The 20,146-nt window shown below is 37.9% G+C and overlaps 1 protein-coding gene across 3 annotated transcripts in view; it reads right to left on the minus strand.

The window, feature by feature from the left end:
• Gpcpd1 (glycerophosphocholine phosphodiesterase 1) overlaps window positions 1-20,146 on the minus strand; it is a 97,134-nt gene that overhangs the window by 50,973 nt on the left and 26,015 nt on the right. For 2 of the 3 annotated variants that reach the window (XM_045156440.1, XM_045156439.1), the window contains exons 5-8: window positions 15,077-15,152; window positions 13,336-13,377; window positions 11,167-11,290; window positions 8,444-8,675 (exon numbers count right to left, since the gene is read on the minus strand). In XM_045156440.1, coding sequence (XP_045012375.1) covers window positions 8,444-8,675; window positions 11,167-11,290; window positions 13,336-13,377; window positions 15,077-15,152 — 474 coding nt within the window. The remainder of the gene's footprint in view (window positions 1-8,443; window positions 8,676-11,166; window positions 11,291-13,335; window positions 13,378-15,076; window positions 15,153-20,146) is intronic. The other variant, XM_045156441.1, reaches the window with a different exon arrangement.

A 20,146-nucleotide genomic window follows, 5' to 3' on the forward strand; every position in this document is an offset into this window, starting at 1 on the left:
AAGCTTACTATTTTCCCCCCAAAGTAGGCTCTCTCCCTAGCACAGAGTGACCTGGAACTCACTGCAATCACAAGCTTGCCTCAAAGTCACAGTGACTCTCCTACTTCTACTTCTGAATACTGAGATCAGAGGAATGTGCACCACACCTAGCAGCAAATTTTTCTTAAATCAAACAATTATATAAAGTAAATGAGCCAGGTGAGGTGCACACCTTTAATCCCACCACTCAGGAGGCAGAGGTAGGAGGATTACTGAGAATCTGAGGCCACTCTGAGATTATACAGTGAATTCCAGGTCAGCCTGAACTAGAGTAACACCCTACCTTAGAAAACCAAAAAAATAAATAAATAAATAAATAAATTAAAAATAAACAAATAAATAAATGGACCAAGGCTGTCCAACTGTTTTGCACTAGCTATGAGGATGAACCATGGGTTATCATGGATACCCAAGGAATATGAGGATATCAGGACTATGGGACGGACAGCTGCCAAGGAGAGCTGCAAGCTCAAGAAGGAGTTTCCCTAGGTTGTGAGCAGACCACATCAAGGGTGGAATTGGAACCCAAAAGACTTTGTCACTGGTTATAGATGCTTGATATTTGTGTGCTAGTTATAGATCTTGCATTGGCCCAGTCTTTCCTTCTAATGTCTTCTTTGTGCAGTGGGAATGTTTACTCTGTGCCATTACGGGCTGGATGTACTTGTGTTTTCATTTTAGGTCAGCCTGAGATAGAAGGAGATCCTACATCACAAAATCAAAAAGAAAACGACAAGACTTCAGGGAAAAAAAAATGTATGTATTGTAGATTCTTAAAAATAAATGGAATTAAGACTGGAGAGATATGGCTTAGTGGTTAAGGTGTTTGCCTATGAAGCCTAAGGACCCAAGTTCCATTCCCCAATACCTCCAGATGTACATACTTCTGGAGTATGTTTGCAGTGGCTAGAGGCCCTGGCATACTTATTCTCTCTCTCTCTCCCCAACCCTCTCTCTCTCCCTCCTTCCTGTCTCTCTCATATGACTAAATAAAAATAAATAAAATAAAGTGAATTAGCTGGGAATGATGGCACATGCCTTTAATCCCAGCACTTGGAAAGCAGAAGACAACTGCTGTGAGTTCAAGGCCAGTCTGGGCTAGAGTGAGACCATACTTTAAAAAACCAAAACAATTTAGCCAGCCAGGCCAAATGAGCCAATGGGTATAATAGTGGTATGTCTGTCATGGTGGAACCCAACTGCCCTCTAATTGAACTGCAGGCCTGCTCCATGGGAGGGAATATATCCTTGATACTGAAAACTTAAAACAGGGGTAGTCATGAACCCAAGGTGTTTAACATCTGCTGCTGTCTGGCTAAATGTACATACTATGCTTATCAAACTGACCAGTAAGCATTTCTCTTAATGTTCATACCCTTATATTAATGTTACTCTCACTTTTGGCAGAGAATCTTCTCTTTTCAGATGGCAGTGACCTTGGGATGACTCAGAAAGCATCATGGTGCTGGAAAGAAGTGACCGGAGTGCTCGGTACTGTAATATTCCTATCACACCTTCCAAGGCTCAGAGTCTAATGCAGAAAAGGTGGCAGAAAGAATCTAAGAGACAAAGGAAGGGTAGGACTCCTTACAACGTGCTACTCTCAGAACAAAATGGCCTGGATATCCATGACCTCACAGTACCTGACACTACCTACACAAGACCATTGTAAGAGGAGATCATGAGATCATGAGATCAAAATAGAAGAGAGACTGATTGAGATGGGGAGGGGATATGATGGAGAATGGAGTTTCAAAGGGGAAAGTGGGGCAAGGGAGGGTATTACCATGGGATTATTTTTTATAATCATAAAAGTTGTTAATAAAAATTTGAAAAAAAAAAAAACAAGAAAAGTGAATTAATTTTTAAAGGTGTGGTAGCACACAACTTTAATCCCAGCACTCACAAGGCTGAGGCAGTAGGAATGAAATGAGTTTGAGGCCAGCCTTGTGCTACAGAGTGAGTTCTAGGTTAGCATGCATTAGAGTAAGACCTTACAGCAAGCAAACAAACACACACACACACACACACACAGAGAGAGAGAGAGAGAGAGAGAGAGAGAGAGAGAGAAAGAGAGGGAGAGAAAAGAAACAAAAACAGACTACAGGGTAGGGGCATAGTTTGGTTGGTAACATAAGTAAAGGCTTAGGTTAAATTCCCAGCTGTGCATAAACCAGGCACAGGCACAAACCCTATCGACAAGAGGTAGACATAGTAGGGTCAGAAGCAGGGTCAGCTACGAAGACTATGAGGGGCCCAGACAGACTGCTTAGCAGTTAGGCACTTGCCTGAAAGCCAAAGGAGCCAGGTTTGATTCCCCAGGACCCATGTAAGCCAGATGCACAGGGGACACATGCATATGGAGTTTGTTTGCAGCAGCTAGAGGCCACTGGCATATCCACTGTCTCTTTCTCTCACTCAAATTAAAATAAGAGGGTGGGGGGCTGTAAAGATGGCTTAATGGTTAAGGTGTTTGCTTGCAAAGCCAAAGGATCTCAGTTCTATTCCCTAGGATGCACATATAAGCCAGATGTGATGCATGTTTGTTTGCAGTGGCTAGAGGCCCTGGTGTGCCCATTCTCTCTCTTTGCCTCTTTCCTTCTCTCAAATAAATAAATAAATTTAAAAAAAAAAAAAAAACAGCCAGGAGTGATGGCACATGCCTTTAATTCCAACACTCAGGAGGCAGAGGTAGGAGGATCATTGTGAGATCAAGGCCACCCTGAGACTACATAGTGAATTCCAGTTCAACCAGTACTAGAGTGAGATCCTACCAGAAAAACAAAACAAAACAAATAATAATAATACAAACACAGTAGCCTAGAATGGTTGCACACAACTTTAATCCAAGCACTTGAGAGGCAGAGAAACCCAACCTTTAAACTCCCACTCTGCCCCCCCCCAAACAAAACAAACAAACTAACTAGCAAACAAAAAAAAAAAAAAAAAAAAGAGTATGAGATCAGCATGGTCGGAGACCCTGTCTGAAAAACCAAGAAATGGCCAGGCATGGTGGCAACTTTAATCCAAGCAGAGGTAGGAGGAGTGACATGAATTCAAGGCCATCCTGAGACTACATAGTGAATTCTAGGTCAGCCAGAGCTAGTGAGAAACCCTATCTTGGAGGAACAAACAAACAAACAAGAAACTAGGCCAGGAGTGATGAACATGCCTTTAACTCATCCCAGCACTGGGCTGCAAAGGTAGAATCCCTCTGAGTTTGAGGCCACCCTAACACTACACAGTGAATTCCAGGTGACCTTGGCTACACACAGCAAGACCTTATCTCCAAAACAAAAGAATACAAAACAAAACAAAAAAACAACCAAACGAGACTTCTACTATAAGACACCCAAATCATTTGAGCTATACACAGTTTGTCCATCAAGGAATACTCATGGACTTCCACTTAAGACGGAGGGAGGGAGGGAGGGAGGGAGGGAGGGAGGGAGGGAGGGAAAAAACCCATAAAATACACTCTTCTACTAAAAAGCGAGGCATAAGAAATTATCAACTGCTATTTTTCATTGAAAGTGGAAATTGTTTAATAAAATTTTAGAATTTGCCTGCATTTTGTTCCACTTAGCCTACCTGAATACTTTCATAGCAGGCAAACCTAACACCTAGGATCACTTTTGTGGTTACTCTGAGAATCTTAATACCTAGCATCTTAAGCTTGTACCCTGAAGATACATAACATCAGACTGACTGACACATCTAATAATACTGCAGATAATTAGAAAATTCAAGCAATAAATTAATCCAAGATGCAAAAAATCTCTATCAAAACAATATAAATCCACAAAAAAGTACTAATGCATCACAAATGACCTCCAGTAAGACTGATGTAGAGGAAATGCCTGAGAAAGATTTCAAAAGGATTATAAATATGTTCAAGGAAATCAAAGACGACACAGGAAACCAATTTAATGACATAAGGGGTCAATACACGACATATAAGGAAATAGAAATAATAAAGAAGAACCAGTCAGAAATACTAGCAATGAAGAACACAGTCAGTGAAATAAAAAAACCCAGTAGAAAATCTCACCAGCAGAATGGATGAAGGAGAGAACAGAATACCTAAACTAGAAGACCAGGGGAAGATCTAATACAGTCCAACAAAGAGAAAGACAAACTAATAGGAAAGCATGAATCGAATTTCAAGATATTCAGGACAGTATGAAAAGATTAAACATAAGCATTCAGGATGGGGCTGCAGGGATGGTTTAGCGGTTAAGGCATTTGCCTGCAAAGCCAAAGGACCCAAGTTTGATTCCACAGGACCCATGTTAACCAGATGCACAAAGTGGTGCATGCATCTGGAGTTCGTTTGCAGTGGTTAGAGGCCCTAGATTAGTCATTTTCTCTCCCTCATTCTTTCTCTGTCAAATAAATAAATAATAAAATTTTAAAAAAAGGAATTCAGTGTATAGTAGAAGGAGAATAATTTCACTCCAAAGGCATAATAGGCGTCTTCAACAAAATCAAAAAAACTTCCCCCAAATTGGGAAGACTTTAGAACACCAAACAGACAAAACCTGAAAAGAACCTCTCCTTGTCATATTATAATTAAACTGCCAAACACACAACCAAAAAAAATATATATATTTTGAAAGCAATTGGACAGAAAAATCAGGTCACATACAAAGGCAAACCTATCAGCACAAACTTAAAAGCCAGAAGGACTTAGAAGGATGCATTCCAAGTTCTGAAAGATAACAACTGTCAACAAAGATTACTTTATCCTGCAAAGCTATCCATTCAAATAGATGGAGAAACAAGGACATTCCACAACAAAAGCAGGCTGAAGGAATATTTGAAGACAAAACCAGCTGTATAGAAAATACTTGAAAGGATCCTCCATGCTGAAGAGAAAGAAAAGCACACATACAAGGAACCCAGAAAAAACAAACCATACTCAAATACCAGTTAATACAAGACAGCAAAGATAAAACTGGAAGAACTTCAAAAGAAGAAAAATGGCAAAAATAAATACATACCTTTCAATAATAACTCTTAATATCAACAACCTCAGTGCCCCAATCAAAAGACATAGATAGGATTGCAGATTGGGTTAAAAAGCAAGATCCTTCAATTTGTTGCCTCCAAGGAACTCACCTTTCTACAAAGGATGGACACTATGTTAGGGTGAAAGGCTGGAAAACAGTGTTTCAAGCAAATGGGCCTAAAAAACAAGCAGGGGTTGCTATCATAATATGTGACAAGGTAGACTTCAGTCCAACATTAGGAAAGATAAGGAAGGACACTTTATATTGATTAAGGCACATTCCAACAGAAGGACATTAGAATCCTAAACCTATATGGAGGCTCCCAGCTTCATCAAACAAATGCTATTAGAAGTAAGATCACAGAGAACACCAAACACAGTTGTAGTGGGTGACTTCAATACCCCACTCAATTGATAGGTCATCCTGGCAAAAAATAAACAGAGATGCATGTGGATTAAATGAGGTCATAGAACAAATGGACCTAACAGATACATACAGGACATTTCATGGAAATGCTGCAGAACACATTCTTTTCAGCAGCACATGGAACATTCTCTAACCAGACCATACATTAGGACACAAAGCAAATCTTAACAAATACAGGAAATTGAAATAATTCCTTACACTCTCTCTGATCACAATGGGATCAAACTACAAATCAATAGCAAAAAAAAAGCTATTAGCAAACAGAATATATCAGAAAGATCACTCACCCAGAACAAGCAGGCTTTATCCCAGAAATGCAGGGATGGATCATTATACACAAATCAAATGTAATACATTATATAAATGGACTGAAGGATAAAAATTACATGATCATCTCACTAGGTACAAAAAAGCACTTGGCAAAATCCAACATCCTTTCATGATAAAAATTCTACAGTGACTATAGAATAGAAGGAACATATCTCAACATAATAAAGGCTTTTGATGATAAACCTACAGCCAATATAATAGTACATGGAGAACTTGAAGCTTTTCCACTGAAGTCAGGAACAAGACAGGGTGTCCACTGTCCCCACTTTTACTTAATGTAGTACCAGAAGTCTTAGTCATAGGAATAAGGCAAGAGACACACATAAAAGGGATACGAATTGGAAAGGAAGCGACCAAGTTATCATTATTTCCAGGTGACGTGATTCTATACCCTAAAGACACTACCAGCAAACTGTTAGAGCTGATAAACACCTATAGCCATGTAGCAGGATACAAAATCAACACAAAGAAATCAGTAGCCTTCCTATATGCTAACAACAAACACATAGAAGGAAATGGAATGAGCCTAGATGTCCCCAAACTGATAGGTGGATAATGAACATGTGGAGAATTTACTCAATGTAGTTCTATTCAGTGGTAAAGAAAAATGAAGTTATGAAATTTGCAGGAAAATGGATGGATCTGGAAAGGATTATACTAAGTGAGGTAACATGGGCCCAGAAAGCCAAATACACATTTTCTCTCTCCTTATGTGGCTTCTAGCTACAAATGATTGGACTTCTGTGTGAGTAGGAAGAAAACTCAGTAGAAGAGACCAGGGAGATATAAAGGGAATAGAAAGGGAGGGAGGGGGGACTTAAGAGGATGGTATTGTATATATGTAAGTAGATTAATGGGGGTAAAACGGCCTACGTGAGGTCAGGGGAAGAGACCGAGTAAAGGAAAGGTGGAGGGAGGGCTAGTTAAAATCTAAGAGGATATAAATAAGTCATATGGAAATCAACTTTTTTGGACAATGGAACACTCAGAAGCCATAGATTGTTACTAGAAAATTTTCAGTGCCAGGGATGGGATACCTTCCAGTGAGTTACTGGCCAGGGAGGTCCCATATACCCCCCAAACATTACAGGCCATTGCCAGAGCCCTTGGTTTCAAACCAGGAATAGATGAGAAGACCCTATTGCTCCACATACTTAGGCTGCAAGGTCACTGAGAAATCTTGTTAGAGCTAAGCTGAAAACCTACTCCATGCAGACCAGCTGACAGAAAGCTGGAAAAAGCCACGCTGCATGCAGTTTAATGGAGGACAGAGAAACCACCACGGAAGATACCAAACAGTAGACACTGCAAGCCTTATATGTGGCTAGTCAGGCCAAATGAGCCAACAGGTGCAATAGTGGCTTGTCTGTCATGGGGGAAACCATCTGTTCTCTAATTGGACTGGAGGCTCACTCCATGGAAGGAAACACTTCCCTGATACTGAAATCAAACAACAGGGGTAAGTCATGAGCCCTAGGGGTATAACATCTGCTGCTGCCTGGCTAAATGTATATACTATGCTCACCAAACTGCCCAGTAAGCACTTTTCTTAATATTCATATCCATATATTAATGTACTCTCACTTTCAGTTAGAGAAGCTTCTCTTTTCAGATGGCAGTGACCTTGGGGTGACTCAGAAGGCACCATGGTGCAGAGAAGTGACAGAGGAGTGCTCAGTACTGAAATATCTCTATCACACCTTCCAAGGCTCAGAGTCCATTGTGGAAGAGGTGGTAGAAAGAAAATGTAAGACTGAAGGGAAGGGTAGGACTCCTTACAATGCGCTTCTCCAGACACAAACTGGCCTGGATATCCATGACCTCCCAGCACCTGATATTACCTACACAGAACCATCATAATATATTGGAAGAAATGATCATGACATCAAAATAAAAGAGACTGATGGGTGAGGGAAGGATACGATGGAGAGCAGAGTTTAAAGGGGAAAATGGGGTGGGGGATTACCCTGGGATATTGTTTACAATTATGGAAGTTGTCAATAAAAATGAATAAGAATAAAGATTAAAATATTAAAAATAGCCAGGCGTGGTGGCACATGCCTTTAATCCCAGCACTCGGGAGGCAGAGGTAGGAGGATCGCCATGAGTTCGAGGCCACCCTGAGACTCCATAGTGAATTCCAGGTCAGCCTGGGCTAGAATGAGACCTTACCTTGAAAAACCAAAAAAAATAAAAATAAAAATAAATAAATAAATAAATAAAAATTAAAATTAATAAAAAAGCAGTACTCATTCACCAGATTTCTATTAATCCTTAGAGGCTTCTTTGGTTACAATTCAGTTATATTTAGACTTATTGAGCAGTTATCAAGACATCTACCCTTGATGTGATACAATTCGACTCTTGTTTATATATATATATATTTTTTTTTTCTAGGTAGGGTTTCACTGTAGCCCAGCTGATCTGGGATTCACTATGGAGTCTCAAGGTGGCATTGAACTCACGGTGATCCTCTTACCTCTGCCTCCTGAGTGCTGGGATTGAAGGCATGCACCATCATGACTAGCTGTAACCTCAAATTTTTCTAAGAAGCAAACCTATAAGTTTTATGAATCATAACTTTACCCAAGTTATTCCTGCATTCTTTGTCAACCTCCAACAAAATAACTACTTACCTCAAAAAAGTCAAAGATTAATTCCAGGTTATCTGGTTCCATTGTCTGTATGCTGTATTCCGTCCAACGGTCAGGCTGTAAGCCATACCCACATTCTGGCTGTGAATGCCTGCATTTGAACTCATTGTCACTTATTAAGGATATCTCCAGGCTATTGGACATTTTATGAAGAACAGTGGGAGACACCCTATCATCGTCATCTTCCTCCAGACCCTCTAGTGTAAGCTTTACCCTACATTAACAAGAGAAAAGAATGAAATATGATAAGAAAAATGTATAAGAATGTACTTCATTGCAAATTTAAAGCATGTCCACTATGTTCAAAAAGCACAAATAAGAATGCATTAAGTACCTTTGATCTAAATATAGAAATTTCTTCAGGTATTAAGGTAATATAATTGTTCATTATGCCTACTTAAGTTGTTTTAGTACATTTGCATTTAAAAAAAATGAATCCAGTAGCCGGGTGTGGGTGGCGCACGCCTTTAATCCCAGCTCTTGGGAGGCAGAGGTAGAAGGATCACCATGAGTTCGATGCCACCCTGAGAATTTCAGGTCAGCCTGGGCTAGAGCAAGACTCTACCTCGAAAATAAAAAAAAATAATAATAATAATCCAAAGAGGTATTTACTGTTGTCCAAATTGATGTGGGCTACCTCAATTTCTTATCTGTCAAATAACTGTAACTCCTGTTTACAAGTTTTATAAATATGTATCAACCACAAAACTGGGCCATACCCCATTAGTATACCATAAAATGCACATTGGGTTTGAGGGTTTAAATTAAACATTTTTTTTCTTTTTTCTCTACCTTGTCACAGTAAAAACAGAGATACTTTGTGAAATGTAAATTACTTGAGAAAATGATTATAAGGGAACAAATATATTTTTACCTATATATGAGTCTCTTTTTCTGTCTGTCCGTCTGTATCTCTCATTTGCTTTAAGATATGGTTTTGCTATATACCTCAGGACGGCCCGGTACTAAGCAATCCAGTATGGCCTTGAATTTGAAGAAACCCTCCTGCCTTAGCTTCAAATGCTAGGATAATAGGCATGTGCCACCACACACAAATTTATATACAAACACTTTCTCTATATCTGGACTTTTTATAGTGAAACTACCTAAGAATCTGTAACTCTTAGTCTTCATAGCCATGAAAAAAGACTCAAGCCAAAGGGATACAAAGACCCATCTACTTTCAGTGAGAATAAATTACTTACACAGGCACTTGTAATACTTTTTTAAAAAGCAAACTCTATTTTGATTTATTCCATCAATTGAAAGGAATAAAAATTAAATAACCTTAGTAGTATGAATTTATGAAGCAAATTACTACAAATGAGTCATAAAAATTTTTTATTCAGATCTGTATTTATTCATTCATTCCTTCATTTGCTGTATAGGAGATTGAACACAGGGCTTCAAGTATACCTACTTTCTCTTTATAACCCCTGCTCAGCCATATAAACCGAGGTCTCCCCATGGAATCAACTGTATAGATTAGAAATTACACCGTTCTGATACTGCATGCTAGTATGAAAAGTAGCATTTCAATAACTCAAAACAAAAATTATCTCTTCTCAGAAACCCATCTCCTAGAAAAATTGATCCTGTGTTAACCTGAAAAAAAAAATCTACTAGTGTACAAAGACCACAAATATACAAAAATGAGCAGTCAAGACAGCCATTCAAAAGGGAAAAGGGAAACCTGAAGCAAAGGGATACATGACAGAACTTATATTCATTTTAGTTATGTTAAATACTTTTTAGGGGCTCAGTGATTAAAGGCATGTGCTTGCAAACCCTGTGAGCCAAGGTTCAACAACCCCACACATACATAAAAGCAGAATGCAAAGTGGTGTACACATCTGCCCTTCACTTGCAGCCAGAGATGTTGAAGCATGGATGCACATATACTCGAGTGTGCACACATACATAAGTTTTTTACAAAAAGAGCAGTCTGGGCTGGGAAATGGCTTAGTGGTCAAGGCCTTTGTCTGTGAAGCCTAGGGACACCGGTTCAATACCCCAGGACCCACCTAAGCTAGATGCACAAGGGGGCACATGCGTTTGGAGTTCATTTGCAGTGGCTAGAGGCCCTGGTGCACCCATTCTCTCTTTCTATTGCCTCTTCCTCTCTATCTCTCAAATAAATAAGTAAATAAAATATTTAAATAAATTTAAAACAATTTAAAAAGCAGTTTTCAAATAGCTATATCATCTATCATACAGAAATAATCAAAATTTTCCAACTGTTTGTCAATTAAAAAAAGAAAAGTAAGGGACTAGATTAGATTAGAGATGGCTCAGCAGTTAAAGGTGCTTGCTAGTAAAGCCTGTTGCTCCAGATTTGATTCCCTAGTACCCTGGTAAAGCCAAATTCACAAAGTGGTACATGTGTCTGGAGCTTATTTGCAGCAGCAAGAGACCCTGGTGTACCCCCTACATACACTCCGTCTCTCAATAAATTAATACATGTAATTTTAAAAAATAAAATTTTCTGGTTCCAAATTTACAGGCTAAGGTGAACACAGATATGTGTGGCGGTAGCAATTAAAGGAGAAAAATAATTCACTATTACAGAACCCTACAGATACTAGAAAATGACAAATATGTGTATATTTCATTTACACACTTAGGCTAAAATCAAATAGATCAGAAATCTACAGCAACAATAAAAACAAATTGTATAAGTAATGAAATCACATGGCCATACCTACCTAAATCTAGATTTCTTAAATTTTTTCTTGGTAATTGAGACTGGAGGTTTTTCAGAATAATGCAAGCGTAATCTTATTTCAGTCTGACATGTTAGCCATCCAGAATCCAGAGTTTCAATACCATCTGGTAGAGTAAACATGAAGAACAGTAATTATACATTTTTAAAACCATCTAGTAAGTATAATACACATTAAAAATCACAGTTTACATTTATATTTTAATATATAGGAGACATACATATATATATTCCCCCCAAGCAAATATACTGGTCATCTTTTATTTGTCACAAAGAAGGAACATTTATGTAAGTTAGGGAAATGACCATTAATCATTAGCTATATGTTAGCAGCTTAAGTAAATTAAAATAGTCTTACTGAATCCATCTGAATCACCATTATACCTCAAAAAGCTTCACATGAGAAGCCCAGCTACAAGTAGCTATGCTAGTAGTGCTGAAGGTTTGAGGTCTGAAAAACTAAGAACCAGACTATGAGGCAATTAACTCTGCATTCCTACACTGACACGTTCTACCATAAACAAATGGCATAATAATGTTAACATTTTGTTAGCACTGTTTATCTTGGGGTTACTAATGTAGGCAATAAAATTTTCATCAATACCAAAGAAGTGATTTTAGACCTAAGCTTTTAAATCAACAGGACTTAAAATTTCTCTCAGGGGCTGGAGAGATGGCTTAGTGGTTAAGCGCTTGCCTGTTAAGCCTAAGGACCCAGGTTTGGGGCTGGATTCCCCAGGACCCATGTTAGTCAGATGCACAAGGGGGCACATGCATCTGGAGTTCGTTTGCAGTGGCTGGAAGCCCTGGCGCACCCATCCTCTCTCTCTCTCTCTCACTCTCTCCATCTGCCTCTTTCTCTCTCTGTCTGTCGATCTCAAATAAGTAAATAAAAAGAAAAAATTTCTCTCAGGCAAAACATAAGAATGATTTAGTAACTGTCTAATTTTAAATACTGGTTTCTTTTGGGAAATGAACAAAATCAGAGAAACCGAACTTAGTATAAAAAGAAAAGAAAAAATGAGAAGCAAAAAATGCTGCATTTAATGCCCATAATAAACATCTAACATGATACAAACATACATGTATTACAGCTAAAGAAAAAAAACCTATTCTTCATACATTCTCTATAATGTAGAGCATAAATATTTTCAGTAAACAATAGGACAAGACTCAAAAAAAAAAAAAACCCCATTAAGCTATTCAGGTATTTTACACTATATTATAATGCAATATAAACAATTTCAAAATTACTAATGGGGAAAAGTTCAATTCCTATTCAAACACTGCCATAGCTTACACATTACTAATTTGTGCAAATAAAGATGGGGTGAAACCACAACCCAAACAGTCACATCCGTTGTTGGCCAGGAAAGCAAAGTAGTCATCAGCAATTGATCTCAGGCTGAAAGTCAGTACACTACAACCTGTCCAACTTTAGATTCCTAAATTCTACTATCTATAATGGGAATACAAGTTAGCATGGTAACTTTGATGCACTGAAAATCATAGTCATGGACAAAAATTTGAATTCTGAGAATAAAGTATTTACCAAAGCATAAAATATTGAAATATGTAATATTTAATATATTTTAAAGTTATGACATCTCCTACTCTACTACAAATCAATAACGACTCAGCCAGAAATACTAGAACATTCCAGATAATTTGGATTTTATTGTAAATGCCTTATTTAAATAGAAAATGCTCAATCTTAATCTAGGAGCAACATTTCACTCTAAATATTTAGGACCATCACTATAATTCTCAAGCATAATAATGTTTAAAATATATAATAAGAATATTACACACATATAATTTCTACTTTAATGTTTGTACTTATTTATGGGGCACGATATTATAGCTCAATACAAACACACAATGTATAACTCAATTCAGAGTGATTAGCATTCCAGCTCTTCTAGGAAGTATAAACTTCTGAAGCAATTACATAGCTCATATACTTGAAACCACTTAACACTAAATGGTTAAGTCTGAAGCCATTTAAACTACTTATCTAATAGAATAAATGTATTGGATCCAGTCTCTTTTTTTCAAAATCATGTTGTATTCCATTCCCCTCACCTCCAATGAGATGTTAAGGTAACAGCTCCTTCATATCAATAAGTTTTAAAAACTCAGTCTTACTTACTGTGGATTCCAAATTGTCCATCATCAATAATAATTTCACTTTCTAGAATTCAAGGAAAATAAAAAGAACAGTTAATACTCACGACATATACAGAATGTACAATTGAAAAATTACCTTAAGGACTCTTTACAATATTAAATATGTAACTTACAAGCAGCCTAAAGTGAATAAGCATATTTATTGTAGCCCTCAATGATGAATTCCCTCATGAGGAGGCTGCCAAGCAGTACCTAGTTCTCAGAGACTTTGGTGATTGCTCACCATCATGAGAGAGGAAGCTCGTCAAAGGGTGCTCTCAAGACTCTAGAGGTATGGGATGAAAATCTGCACCCACCGAGGCCTGAGGCTGTACAGGGCAGTGGTCGCTTGTTTAGCTTTTGGTACAATTAAAATGCTTATTCTTAAATAATGCAAATTCAGAATTTTTCTAAAAGGTGATGCTTTCCAAGTCCCAACTATTCTTGCAGCCAGCTAAAAGCTTTACCAACAGCATTAACTTACCTGTGCACAGAGCTGTGAGGAGCAGCAAAAAAGAACAAGTGCTAGCATATCCCTTCTCCTGACAATTCAGTCCACGGAGAAAAGCCACAGAGCCGTGTCTCTGAGAAAAACACTAATGAGCTTTCTTTCTTAGTACTCTGCAGCTGAAATAGCTGTTCAAGTAATATGACAGCTCCTGATAAGACTCCCTGGCAAGCTGTAAACCTTGTAAGTTTAATAGCTCTATTTCCCAAAAGCAGAAAAGAATTTTCTAAAGAACAGAAATAAAATCATCGCATTTCTCACAACTCAAAACTAGATTTTAACTTCAAGATGCTTAAAATGCAAGGGATTATTGTAATTCTAAGTAGGCCAACATAAAAATTCTAAATATATTAAAATATATAAAACATATAAAAAGAAATCCAGTAAGGGGCTGGAATGAGACATCTGTTTAAACAGGATGTTTCCTTAAAATAAAGTAGAAATTCCTACTACTTTCTAATCTAAGCTGAAAAATTAGCAAGTCAGATCTTCTTAAATTTTAACTTTACCTAGGAACTTAAATGTGTTTCTTAGCAGTAAGTCAATTTATAGATATAAATGAATAATTTAACATACATAAAATGAACTTCAAAAATTCTATATTCCATGCAGAGAAGTAAAGTCAAAAACATTTGTATGAAGAGAAATGCCATTTTGGCACAAGCAAGTTGAATGTTTAAAAAAGAAAAAGGAAAGCCTAAACATCATTTCTATCACAGTCAAGAGGAGTTAAAATTAGACAGGATATATGTCAACTACAAAGAAACATAAATTCATTCATGCGAGTTTATTTAAGTATTTATAGTTTAAAAAAGTACTCTATTGGTATTCGAAGCTGAAATTTAAGAGTGTTCATTTTAGATTCTTTTCTCAAATGTTTCCTAAACTTGAGCAAGAAATCAAATAAAGCCATGAATCAGCCAAGAAGAGTATCTTATAACTTTTCTAATCACTCCAAATTAAAACAAATATAACATAATCCCCCACAAATAATAAAAAATAGGCAAGCATTTGTAATAAAGTGTATAAAGAAAGGCAATTAATAACTGTTTAGTTTTGAAAGTAAGATCCAGGAAATGCTAAGTGAAATTTGTAGCACTGATAGTGCATTGACTTTAAACTTTAGAATAAAGTTCATTAAAACCCACTAAGCCACTGTGCAGCATATTAGTAACTTTATGCATATGCCTCAAACAGATGCAGTTAATGCCCATACCTAAAGGGGTTATTGATCGTGGTTGTAGATGAGTCTCCCACTTGTGAACTATGACTTGACATGGACCACCGATAGTCTGCAATTTAAAAGTTAAATGTCTGCAATAATTTCTTATATCTTATTTTCTACCCATGACTCCATTAAATGTTCGTGGCCTAAGTCTTACACTAACTATGAGCCCAAGAAATCTTGCTAGTTATCAGTGCTATATGTCCCAAATCAGGAATGTACCCAGGTTACAAAACATGATGAAAATGCTGAAAGAAAATGAGTAAGGCAATAATAAAAAGAATTTAGATGTACTGGCACACTCTCATAAACCCATTTGTAAATGGATCTACAATACTCATATCTTCAAAGAAATTCTAATTTTGTACTAATACTAAATACTAAATACAGCGAATGTACTTCAGTATGTCAATAGTCAAATGAGTATTGTTACAGTATTCACTGGCTCTGTTTAAGATGGATGTCCTGGGTGTTCAGAGAAGGACTACCTAAGCCTACAACAGCGGAAGAGTAGGAGCAAGTACTTCAGGAACAATTGTCACAAGTTCCTCCAGACACTGTGCCATAATAAAGTCCTGTGTTTGAGTTACTCAAGATTATCAGTGAGAAGCAAGAATAGCTTTTTCTCTCTCTTTTTTCTGTTTTGGTTTTCTTTTTTCTTTTTTAAATACCATATTTTATTCAGATTTTACAAAAGAGTGCAAAAAGGTGAGGATGGGCGGTACGGGGAGATAATAGAAGGAAGAAGTACAACCAATGGAGCCCAAAAGCCCACGTGGGCCACGTGTAGCCAAGGAGTCCATGTGACCAGATAATGGATCCAGAGCTGGAAGTTCCCAAATGGTCTCTGACCATTGGTTTTTTGAAGTAGGTTCATACTGTAGCTCAGGCTGACCTAGAATTCACTATGTAGTCTCAGGGTAGCCTCAAACTCAGGGCAATCTTCCTACCTTTGCCTCCTAAGTGCTGGGATTAAAGGTGTACGCCACCACACCTGGCTAAGAACATCTTATTTCTTTAATTACCAGGACCTCTAAAAGACACAGGAAATGCTAAAAGGACACATGAGCTAAATTTGAGGAAAAGGGGCATCAAGAAGAAAACTAACATAAGTTTGAATCTTGGGTATCCCAGTTTATATATTCAAAGTGTAAATATTCCTCAAAATTGCTTCTGTTGTCAAGTTACCTTACAAATAAGAAGATAAAGCTGTACATGTTGCTAAAGACATGTAACGCCACTTTTAAACAAAGGTATCCTGAAGTCTAAACACATTCTGATTTTACATGAATCACTAAATAAATTTAACTAATTAAAATGATATGTCAAAGCTGAGCATGGTAGTGCACACCTCTAATCTCAACACCTGAGAGAGGCAAAGGTAGGAAGATCACCACGAGTTCTAGGCTTGGGACTACAGAGCAAGTTGCAGGTCAGCCTAGGCTACAGTGAGATCCCATCTCGAAAAAAAAAAAAAAAAAATTATATCCAAGACCTTAAACACATTTTGAAAGCAAAATTTTCAAACTGCAACCTTACAAGATACCTTAAATTTGCATTACATGTCTTCCAAATTTTAAGTAAATGCAGAGAACCAAAAAGAAAATGTAAAACAAACCATTACATAATTTCAGGGTATACATTATCAACATTGGACATATCTTTGAATCCTTTTCTCTATATATTACATGTTCACTTAAAACTCTGAGATATGTAAGCTTCACGGTACATCATTAGATGACATTATATATTCAACTATACAGCTTATTGGGTTTTAATTATTAAGTTTGGTAAGTGTGCCAAATGTCCACAAGTATGTGACAAATAAGGCACACCATAATTCTATGATTAATCATGTTAAATTCCCCTTTAACTTTTTTTTTGTTGTTATTTTTGACTCTCACTCTAGCCCAGGCTTGTCTTCAACTTACAGTGATCCTCCACCTCTGCCTCCCAAGTGCTGGGAATAAAGGGATGTATCACTTCGGCCAGCCTAATTTTCCTGTTAAAGATTGAAAACTGACTGCCCTCTAATTGGCCTGGAGGCCCGTTCCATGGGAGGGAATACATCCCTGATACTGAAAACCTATGAAGGGGGTAAGTCATGAGCTCTAGGGTATAACATCTGCTGCTGTCTGGCTAATATATATACTATGCTCACCAAACTGCCCAGTAAGCACTTCTCTTAATGTTCATACCCATATGTTAATGCTACTCTCACTTTTGGTTAGAGAACCTTCTCTTTTCAGATGGCAGTGACCTTGGGATGACTCAGACGGCACCATGGTGCTGGGAAGGGACAGAGGAGTGTTCCATCGCACCTTCCAAGGCTCAGGGTCTATAGAATATAAGAGCCAAATGAAGGGTAGGACTCCTTACAATGTGCTCCTCCAGACACAAAGTGGCCTGGATATCCATGACCTCATAGTGTCTGGCACTACCTACACAGACCATCAAAATAGGAGGAAAAGATGATGACATCAAAATAAAAGAGAGAATGATGGGGGGGGGGTTAGGGGGTAAAATGTAGAATGGAGTTTCAAAGGGAAAGTGGGGGAAGGGAAGAAATTACCATGTGTTATTTATAATTATGGAAGTTGTCAATAAAAAATTAAATAAAGAAATTTGAATACTGTCATGAGCTCGAGGCCAGCCTGGCACTACAGCGTGCACAGCAAGTCAGCCTGAACTAGAAACTCTACCTCAGAAAAATAAAAATAAAAATAAAAAAACTGAGATACTAAATGAAATGCTTTTTTTCCTCTGGCTAAATACCTCTTTGTCATTAGGGTTCACTCACGAACTGAAGGTGGAGGAGGAAAAGACGGAAAAGAAAGAAACAAAAAGGGAGAGAAACATACAGCCAGGCATGGTGGCTCATACCTGTAACCCAGCTGGGAGGCAAAGGCAGAAAGATTGCATGTTCAATGCCAGCTATCTCCTTCTCCTCAACCCACAACAAACAAACAAACATACATGGTGGTGCATGCCTATAATCCCAACACCCAGGCACACAGGTCTATTGAGTCTGAGGCTATACTGGACTACATATTGAGACTGCCTCCAAAACAACAACAACAACAACAAAAAAAAAACAAAAACAAAAAACAGGAATGTCAAAGGATTCTTCATAAAATACAGGCTGGGAGTGGTGGCAGAAGTTAGGAGGATTGCAGAGAGTTAAAGGCCAGCCAGATACTGCAAAGTTCCAGGTCAGCCTGGGCTACAGTAGGACCTTACCTCAAAAACAAACAAAAAATATGGTGAATATCATCTTTTACATTACACTAAAACATAGGCACATTTAATCACTACATCTGCTAAATGTGTAAATTTCTTTTTTAAGCATCAATCTACCTTTCTAATCCTCAAAAGAAGCTGATGTGTACATTATACATAGGTATGTTTCTCAACAATGATAACCATCCTGACCAAACTTTCTCAATTGGTACACCTTATCCAACCTCCTCCACCAGATCCTCTTCTGCACAAAGATGTTGTGGACTTAGGTTCTTACAGTAATTCCTAATCAAAGATGAACTGAAATAGGTGCATGGGCTTAATATATTAATAGAATAAAAGGCAACTGGAGATAAGATGAAGGGTTGGTTTGCCCTAGTTTAATACAGAGTTTGACTCTAGTCCTATGGATAAAATATTTGTTAGTAAACCTATTTTAGTTGTAATTCTAACATCTTCACTGGCATCCATTTTAGTGCAAACCCACTGGGTAGTTTGATGATAAAATTGCTGAAACTTGAGGAAGAACATGTGAAGAATAATCCCAACAACCAGGTCAGCAGCACTTACAACTGTGCAAATGGGTGTTTACACGAGGACCCATGCTGGCTGGCACAAGGGATGTGGTGGAAAAAACGAGCTTCAAAATTGTTATCACTGTCATTTTGGGGGGGAGGGTACAGGGGTTCAAAGTAGGGTCTTGCTCTAGCTCAGACTGACCTGGAATTCACTATGTAGTCTCAAGGTGGCCTCAAACTCAAAGCAATCCTCCTACATCTGCCTCACTGTTAGGATTAAAGGCATGAACCACTATGCCCAGCAATTATGAAATACATATATATGTGTATGTATATGTGTGTGTGTGTGTGTATGTATGTATGTGTATGTATGTATGTATGTATGTATGTATGTATACACACACACACACATATATCCATATATACAATTTTTTGTTTGTTTCTTCAAGGCAGGGTCTCACGCTAGTCCAGGCTGAACTGGAACTTACTACTTAGTCTCAGGATGGCCTCGAACTCAAGGTGATCCACCTACCTGTGGCCTGCCAAGTGCCGGGCTTAAAGGTGTGCACTACCACACCTGTCTTTATTTTTTAATTTTTTAATATTTATTTATTTGAGAGAGAGAGGAAGAGGCAGATATAGAGAAAGAATGGGCATGCCTGGGCCTTCAGCCACTGCAGATGAACTCCAAACACATGAGACACCTTGTATATCTGGCTTACCTGGGTACTGAGGAAATGAACCTGGGTCCTTATGCTTTGTAAGTAAGCTCCTCCTTAATCACTAAGCCATTTCTTCAGCCCAACAATGGCTTTTAAACTGTAGAAGATGGGCTGGAGAGAAGGCTTAGTGGTTAAGGAACTTGCCTGGAAAGCCTAAGGACCCAGGTTCAATTCCCCAGTATCCATGTAAAGCCAGATGCACAAAGTGACACATACAACTATAGTTTGTTTGCAATAGCTAGAGACCCTGGTATGACCATTCTTTCTTCTCTTTCTCTCTCTTTCTGCTTGCCAATAAGTAAATAAAAATATTAAACTGTACAAGGTAATCTTGAATTAAAAGTATTTTACTCGTCTGGATATCCATGACCTCACAGGGCCCGACACTACCTACACAAGACCGTCATAATAGGAGACAAAGATCATGACATCAAAATAAAAGAGAGACAGATTGAGAGGGGGAGGGGATATGATGGAGAATGGAGTTTCAAAAGGGAAAGGTGGGGGAGGCATTACCATGGGATATTATTTACAATCATGGAAGTTGTTAATAAAAATTTTTTGAAAAGAAAAAAAAATAA

The sequence above is a fragment of the Jaculus jaculus genome, chromosome 8 (assembly GCF_020740685.1).
Source record: "Jaculus jaculus isolate mJacJac1 chromosome 8, mJacJac1.mat.Y.cur, whole genome shotgun sequence".
Lineage (NCBI taxonomy): Eukaryota > Metazoa > Chordata > Mammalia > Rodentia > Dipodidae > Jaculus > Jaculus jaculus.